The sequence below is a fragment of the Myotis yumanensis genome, unplaced genomic scaffold (assembly GCF_028538775.1).
Source record: "Myotis yumanensis isolate MYYU_CA2020_CCGP unplaced genomic scaffold, mMyoYum1.0.hap1 SCAF_14, whole genome shotgun sequence".
NCBI classification, from domain to species: domain Eukaryota; kingdom Metazoa; phylum Chordata; class Mammalia; order Chiroptera; family Vespertilionidae; genus Myotis; species Myotis yumanensis.
This window is the reverse complement of record NW_027223765.1, coordinates 28,457,844-28,466,325: the sequence shown is the minus strand read 5'-3', so window position 1 is coordinate 28,466,325 and position 8,482 is coordinate 28,457,844. Positions and strand designations below refer to the sequence as shown.

Sequence of the window (8,482 nt, the reverse complement as noted above, 5' to 3'; positions counted from 1 at the left end):
TGGTTCTCAAGTTATCAGTTTGCTGTTTTATCACTTATTTCATGCCCTGCCAAATTGAAGTAACATGGACTTCCATTTTCTTAAAAAGATAATCACACAGAACTCCTTTGCCATGCAAAAGTAATTTTAAGTGTAACATAACTGTGTCTACTTCCCATGCACTTAATACCTTTATGCGCTAATTTTGTGAATTAAGTTTACCGATTATAGAAGTATGTGCTGCATAGAAGTCTGTGCTTAGAGGGTGAAGTTCCTAAGCTTATCTTGAAATACAGCTACATTTCAGTGTTAAATGTGCATATTGAGAATAATTCTTTTGGGGAAAGAAATTATGAATCTTCAGGACAGCCTTCAATGGTTTAGAGTTACAGACTGCTTAGATCTTTTATGACTTGCTGCTATTGTTTTTAAAAGCCCACTTAGTTGCTTCCTTTCTGATTTTTAAAGTAAGCCTCAATTTCCAAACCAATCCATCCATAACTGTTTCTGGGCTTGTTTTTAAAGTAGCTGCAACAGAATCATGAGGTCTGCCCTTTGTACCAAAAATGAAAAGCATTTTTTAAAATCTGTGCACCCAATGATTATCTTTTGTCTAGGAAAGAAAAATGGATTTTCTTCATCCTTTTAGTAAACAAACACAAAACAGATTTTTCTAAACATTTGTGTAGTTCTGAAAAAAACTCAGTTGCCAAAAATGTTTTATCTGCTGATCTAGCAATTCCTGGGCTCCAGTTAGGGGTGGGGTGGGGTCTTGCTTTCTTCAGAGATGTGGACTTCCTTGGAAGTAAAGGGGCAGCAATGCCCAGGACAGTCCACCACGCCAGCCCTGCCTGTGGTTGTGGCCAGGAAGCAAGCTGGAGGTGCCCTGCACACGCACAGATTGATCCTTTGCTTGACAGTCTCATATGGGAAACAGATGCTGACTTAGAATCGTAGACTCCCATGCAACAAAAAGGCTTAACATCTACTCCAATGGGTTCCCAGTTCAGTTTAAAATCAATCGAAATTTTGTATTTTCAGTGTCTCCTTGATTGGTTTTGCTAGTAATTCTGTAAATTGTACATTTGCAATATGAGGTTTTTTTCCTTTTGTACAATTTGAAACTGATGCTTCACCTTTCCTTTAATAAACTATTCAAAATCAGGCTGTGGTAGTCATACTATTGTTCCTACTAGGAAAGCTTTAAAGATTTTCTATCCTGCTGCTCTTGAGAGTTTGCTCTTTCAGATAATTGTTAAATGGCAAAGTTACTGTCTCTGAGATTTTTTTTTTTTATGAAAGCAGAAATTTAGGACTAGCTTGTTAATTTTCTTTCATTCCTTGGATTTCCCATGAGAGAATGGGTAGGCCAAGTAGCCTTGGTTTCAAGGCTGCATCCAGGCTGCACTGGTCTGTAGCCTGGGTCCTCCCCTGGCCTGAGATCCAGACAGTGGTCCTTTAAGGAATGGATTCTGCATGGCTGGAGAAGGAAGGGTTTTTCTTGATGCTGGTGCTGGAGGTCACACTTAAGAGGTCACACACTTTATGTGCCTGGCCATGTACTGTGCGCTGTGTTCATTAGGTGACCCAAGTTGTCTGCAGAAAAGACAGGGGTGCAGGGGATAAATCAGCAGGTGAGCTCTTAAGGCAGCTAAGGAGGGAAGGTGGTAAGGATGGGTTTGTCTCCCTGGCAGCTCATCTTAAAGGGTATGTTTATAAAACAAGAGCAGTGCTTTATCCCTGTATGACTACTTTGGGACAAGCTTTTACTTAACTGTAACTTTGAGTCTGTCAAACACAGAACAGCATCTTCTTGGGAAACAAAGGCTTGGCCAACTCAGGCTTTTCAGTATGAACAACCAAAAACTCAGATAAGCTTCCATCGGTATCCTAAGTGCCTTGTTCTACAGGGGTCTCTCTCTTAGGCATCATGTTTTGAAATACAGCTTTCTGCTCCCAAGAACACATAAAGGAGTCATTTCTCACAGCACAGTAGGGACATGGTCAGAACCTGGCTGCCACATCTGCCCAAGTGTGTTGGCTGGACTCTACAGAGGCCCCAGACTGAGATGCTATGCCTATGAAGTGGCCACAGCACTTGGCTCAGGGTGGTGGAAATCCCATACTAACAGGTGAGAGAGAACGTAAAGACCAGTTCTCTCTAAAAGATACAGCCACAGCTCTCCAGAAATCCTGTGAGACAGAGGGACTTGAAATACATTTGTCAAACAGGTATGGTCTAAACTGGTTCCAGAGTGTGGTGAGGGTCCTTCAGAGGCTACGCTGAGTGGGGAGACTGCATCTAAAGCACCAGCATCGGTGCATCTAGAGGCAGAACGGCTGGGGAGACCAAGACATGGTCAGAAGAGAAGCTGGAAGAATGTTTCTCTAACAAGCACTAGAAAGCTGCATGTGGGTGTGTTCCCCGTTACTCTAGCAACACAGAAGATGACTGGCCATCATGGATAAGGTAGGAAAGCTTTTCCAATCCAGTAGCTTTTTGAGACCATCACAGTGGAGCAGACCACCACTTCCCATCCCAACCCTTAGGAACTCATCCCACCTACCTCATCATGTGAGAGGCAATACTCTGAACAGCTTAAAAAACAGGCTTGGGGTTCAGAAAGGCCTGCCTGGGTTCAAATCCCAGCTTCACTCAGTTGTGTGTCTCGGGTCAAACTGGTTTACTTACTTGGAGTGGGGACACCTGCAGTTTCTACTACCCTCTACAACGCTCAGTCTATAGACAGACACTTGCCAGCACTCTGCTCATTGACCCAAGTCCTCTCTGGTCACAAGAATCAACATTTTTCCTTTTCCCCTTGAGGTGAGACCACTGGTTGGGAAAGGCATTCCTGCACAGCAGTCAATGCCAGTACTCACTGTCACCGTTCCCTAGGCATCCTGCGGTCCACAGAGGCTGGTCTACTTGACAAAGTTTCCAAAGTCGCAGCTTCATGTTTCCTTGGCCACCAGCTTGGTTTTTGGATGCAACTTCTCCCACTGTCTCTACTCCAAGGCTTTCTAGAAGCCTCCTGCCCGAATGCTTTACTGGGCTGGCTTCCCTGTTTTAGCAGGCCCAGGCACAAAGCTGCTCAGCATCCAGATTTCACAACCTGATAAAACACAAGCTTGTGTTTGCTCTTATTAACATGGACTATAGTACAGTCGTTCCCAAAATACATCAAATCCTAGATTGGCTGACCCCAGGCAATGTTAAGCTGTTGAGCCACACAGTGACCAACCTGCATGATTCTTCCTTAGCCAGGAGGCCTCTAAAAGCCGAGTAGTCTGCTCACCTCGTTTCCAAGCTTAGTGTTCATGTCAGTTCTGTACTAGGAGCCAAAGAGGAGTACAAAGAACCTCTGGCCAACACAGTCTCTGCCCCTCAGGAGCTCACTGCCTAGTTAGAAATACAAATATATGTAAAGGGGTGGGGGGGGGGGGGGGACAATCAGGTGCTTTAAGAAAAAAAGAACCTGCTATAAGCAGAATCAGTTCAGAATTTAAGATGAACTCATGGCGATGTCAGGCCCTTGAGCATGAGCAGACTACAGAGCAAGTGTTCCAAGGTGGAGGCAATAAGACTGGGCTCAGAAAACTCACTAGGCAAGCAAGGGAGGAACAGACAAGAACCTTCTGTGTGAGTCAGACTGGAGAAGAGCGTACTACCCACTGGAAGTGCTAGAGCAGAGGAATGCAACAAAATCTGGACCTGCAGTCAGTCTATTCACTCAGAACAGGCTTAGGAGGAGGCCAGAGAGATGAGAGTAAGACAATTGCAAAAGCACAACTAGAATGGAGAGTACCGTTCTCCACTTGGAGAGGGAAGAAAGATGCTCAAAAGAACTTAAAAAAATAAACTCCCAAGGACTTAAGCCTGGCTACCTGGCATGGTGGGGTAGCTGGTAGAAATGGGGAACGTGGATGATTTCACATATTGGCGTTGGTCAAAATGAGCTCTAAATGATGCAACATCCAAGCAGGGCTTACAGACCTTTGGAGCCAAGGGGCTGGAACGAGGGAAAGTCGTCAGTGGTGGGAGGACCCAGGGCTCTCACCACAGAAGCAAGCACGCCCTCTGGGGCATACTGGAACAGCACTCCACGGTTGGTCTTTCTGTCGAAACTTAGAATCTCCAGTTCTGTATGATTCAAAGCTTTACATACTCAATAAAATAGTCTACAAGGATGCGGGGAAACCGACAAAAGACTCAAATAGATAACCACCCAGTTACTAATCCAAATAACCATGTACCTTCAGTTTAAAGACAGAACTACAAGAGAGTCTTGAACTTTACCTTACGGTTAATTGTTGATATAGTTGTAGTGGTTCTGAAACTTTTATATTTATTGTAGAATTGAGCAAATGAGTAAAATATGTTAAAGATAATGGAAGTCAGTTTTATCACTGTGGGAGAAAACAGACATAAATATGGAATAGGGGAAGGCAAAGAAGAACTAGTATGTTAGATTGGAATTAAAAGTCAGTATGAACTCATGATTTTAAAATTATATATAAAATAAATGCATACTTACACATGCAAGTTCCCCACATACATATATCACATATTTGTATAATCATTTCCATGTCTTCTGAAAATAGAAGCAATGTCACCCCAGATTCAATGTGAACATCTGCCAATTAAAGCTTCTAAATGACATCTAAAAGAAGCCAGGGCTCTTGGAGAAATCACTATACTATGCCAGGGCTACATTATTGTGTGTCAAAAAATAAGGAAGTGCACAAAAAATTATTGGGACATATCAAAAGCATCAAGCCAGCTTGAAGGAGCTCCCAGAGGCTAAATCAGGAAATTTTCTGCATCAAAATAAATAAAATTAAATTTTAAATAAATCCAGGAGTCTAAAGTTTTATTAAACATTCATTCATTAAAACACTTATGAAACACCTACTGTGTACCAAGCACAGATTTTAATTATGAATAATATATGGCTCCCAATCTCAAGAAACTAACTCTTAGGGTAGGGACGGGGCAGGGAGAAAAACATAACTAACCTGTGCTTGAAAATTTGATAGGTTGATGGCATAGTAAGAAAAATTAATTAGCCGAACCGGTTTGGCTCAGTGGATAGAGCGTCGGCCTGCGAACTCAAGGGTCCCGGGTTCGATTCCAGTCAAGGGCATGTACCTTGGTTGTGGGCACATCCCCACTGGGGGGTGTGCAGGGGGCAGCTGATCAATCTCTCTCATCGATGTTTCTAACTCTCTATCCCTCTCCCTTCTTCTCTGTAAAAAATCAATAAAATAAAATAAATGTGGAAAAAAATTATTTCAGGAAAAATTTTTTAAAAAATCAAGGGGTCAAAACTAATACTAAAACAAAAACAGAAGAAGAGAAAGTTCTTCCTTCCAACACAATACCAACTAATAAAGGCAGACATTATGACAAGGTTAGAAATGTGATATTTTACAATCAATGTAGAATAGAATTCATCATCAATGAATACTAAAAGTATTGGATAAAAGTTTGCTGACAGACAGGCTTTAAAACAGTTTCCAGATTAGTTATTCATTACAAAGAGAAAATGTTAACCTTGCAACCACCACCTTAACCAAGTGATCTGAGTCAACTTCACCAATAAAGGGAAAAACTAACATCACCTGTTTCCTAATGTGATACACAGAAACACACTCATATGTATTGCTCTTACCTGAATCTGAACATCCAGAAACAAACCCAAATTTAAGGACATTCAACAAAATAATTGGCAAACACTTCAAAAATGTCAGTCATAAAAGACTATCTATATATATAAAAGCCTAAGCAACCAAAAGATCTGTTGACCAGTTGCTATGACGCACACTGACACCAGGGGGCAGATGCTCAATGCAGAAGCTGCTCACTGGTGGTCAGAGCGCTCCCACAGCCAAACCCCCGCAGCCAGCCAACCTCCCATCGCCCCTCCCCCTGCCGGCCAACCTCCCGAAGCCCCTCCCCCCGGCCGGCCAACCTCCCAAAGCCCCTCCACCCAGCCGGCCAACCTCCCGTGGTCCCTCCCCCCAGCCGGTTGGCCCCCCACTTCGGCCCAGATCAAGGAGGCCAGCCAGCCAACCTCCCATGGCCCCTCCCCCCCACTGGCCAACTTCCTGTGGCCCCTCCCCCTGGCCGGCCGGCCCCACTGGTCAGCTCTGATCACTGGCCAGACCAAGGGACCCCACCCATGCACGAATTCGTGCACTGGGCCTTTAGTGTAAGATAATAAACCTGGTTTCCAGGGAAATAAACTGACATTTTGGGGGAACAAAGGGTCAGGATTCTGTAACTTATTTTCAAATGGGCCAATAAAAATAAAGATTATAAATTTATGAAAGAGATGAAGCAAATGTAGAAAATGTTAAGAACTGGAGAATCTAAGTGAAGGTTCCATAATACAACTTCTACAACATTTCTATAGGTTTGAAAATTTCAGAATGTATTCTGTTAGATAAACACACACACACACACACACACACACACACACACACACACACACATCTCATTTAATCCTCTACAAGTCCTGGAGGAATTAAAAGATAGGGTGTATTGTTTCAAAGACAGGAAACTGAAGCCTACGCAGATAAATTCTTTACCCTAAAACTTACTCTCTCACCTGTGGAGAGAAAAAATTAATTCTTGAGGGAGAAAAGGAAATAATACACAGAGGTGTCAAATAAGGGACAGCTCTAGGTGACAATACTATATATACTGTTTCTAGTTTTCCTGATTTTTCATATTTCTACCATAAAAAAAGAAGTGTATGCTCAAAAATATACCAATTAATATTTTTAATAAAGCAAATAATTTTACAGCAAATGAAATCTTTCTAGAATTTAATAAATTTGGCCATTCCAAGTAAATACTGTTATTTAGATTCAATGGTTTCATGATTGCAAAAAAAAGAAGGGATGAATTCAAATGGCCAGGCAGTAATTAGCTCTTGGCTTACTTTCCTTTGATTCGTTTACAACGGAATATTTGCATGTTTCCTCCAAGGACGTTGTACCTTCTTGCTGGCTAAAACATCCAGGTCACTGCAGATTCGGGCACGTGTAGAGGAAGGCTGGATGATGTCATCCACAAACCCTGGTGAAACACAAAAAAGGGAGATCATCTGCATCCCCAACGGTGCCACTCTCCAATCTTGTGCTCAACCTGGGCACCATCTCTGGGACCCAAAGTGTGAGCTGGCCCCAATTTGATATAAGAGGGGCTCGGCCCTCTGAACTCTCTTCTCCCCTATTCCTCTGGCAGGTCCCCAACTTTGCAAGAAAAGGAAAATGTGACCCTCTCCCTGCCAAGATGAATTCAACAGGAAATAAAGAAAATAAATGTGTATTTTCAAAAATAGCTACAATTCCTCCCATTCCTGTACAATGTGACCCTGACACACCTTCCATGAAGAAGTAGATTCTGGCCCTAGCCTGTGTGGCTCAGTTGTTGGAGCATCCTCCCATGCACCAAAAGGTATCAGGCTCGATTCCCGGTCAGGACACACCTAGGCTGCAGGTTTGGGTACAGGAAGGCAACCAATCAATGTTACTCTCTCAAACAGATCGAACTCTGTCTCTGTCTCTGTCTCTGTCTCTCTCTCTCTCTCTCTCTCTCTCTCTTTCTCTCTAAAATCAATAAGCATGTCCTCAGGTGAGGGTTAAAAAAATAAAAAATATGCCCGGCCAGTGTGGCTTGGTGGTTGAGCATTGACACATGAACCAAGAGTTCACTGGTTCGATTCCCAGTCAGAGGGCACATACCCAGGTTGCAGCTCGATCCCAGTGGGAGACATGAAGGAGGCAGCTGACGGATGGCGCTCTCTCATTGATGGTTCACTCACTCTCCTCTCTCTCTCAAATCAATAAAAACATGTTAAAAATAAATAAATAAATAGATAGATAATAAGTAAATTTAAAAAGATGTAGATTCTATTTCTTTACCTGGCTTTATGACTTGCCACAAAATGTGGCAAAAGTGACACTGCAACTTTCAAACCTAGGCCTCAAGGCACCTTGTAGCTTCTCCTCTCAGCCTTTTGCTGCCCTCAAGTCACATGGACTAGCCTCAAGAATAAGAAACCATATGGAGACCCCCTGACCAGTTTGGCTCAGTGGACAGAGCGTCGGCCTGTGGACTCAAGGGTCCCAGGTTCGATTCCGGTCAAGGGCATGTACCTTGGTTGCGGGCACATACCCAGTGGGGAGTGTGCAGGAGGCAGCTGATCGATGTTTCTCTCTCATCGATGTTTCTAACTATCTCTCTCCCTTCCTCTCTATAAGAAATCAATAAAATATTAAAAAAAAAAAAAAAAAAGAAACCATATGGAGAGAGTATAGCTAGCAGCCAGCACCAACCATGTAAGAGGCCATCAGATGACTACAGCTGAATGACTGATCCCAGGCAAGACCAGCAGAAGAACCACCCAGCTGAGCTCAAACCAAATCACTGATCTACAGAGCCATGAGCAAAATAAGGGGGAGGGGTTATTTGAACTCACTCTGTTTTATG

The 8,482-nt window shown here is 43.0% G+C and overlaps 1 protein-coding gene across 1 annotated transcript in view; it reads right to left on the bottom strand.

The window, feature by feature from the left end:
• Positions 1-6,753: 6,753 nt before the first annotated feature.
• Positions 6,754-8,482, bottom strand: part of PCCB (propionyl-CoA carboxylase subunit beta) — a 63,143-nt gene continuing 61,414 nt past the window's right edge. Inside the window, exon 15 of the mRNA XM_070433468.1 lies at positions 6,754-7,066. Within this exon, the coding sequence (XP_070289569.1) occupies positions 6,945-7,066 (122 nt within the window). The 3' untranslated portion in view covers positions 6,754-6,944. The remainder of the gene's footprint in view (positions 7,067-8,482) is intronic.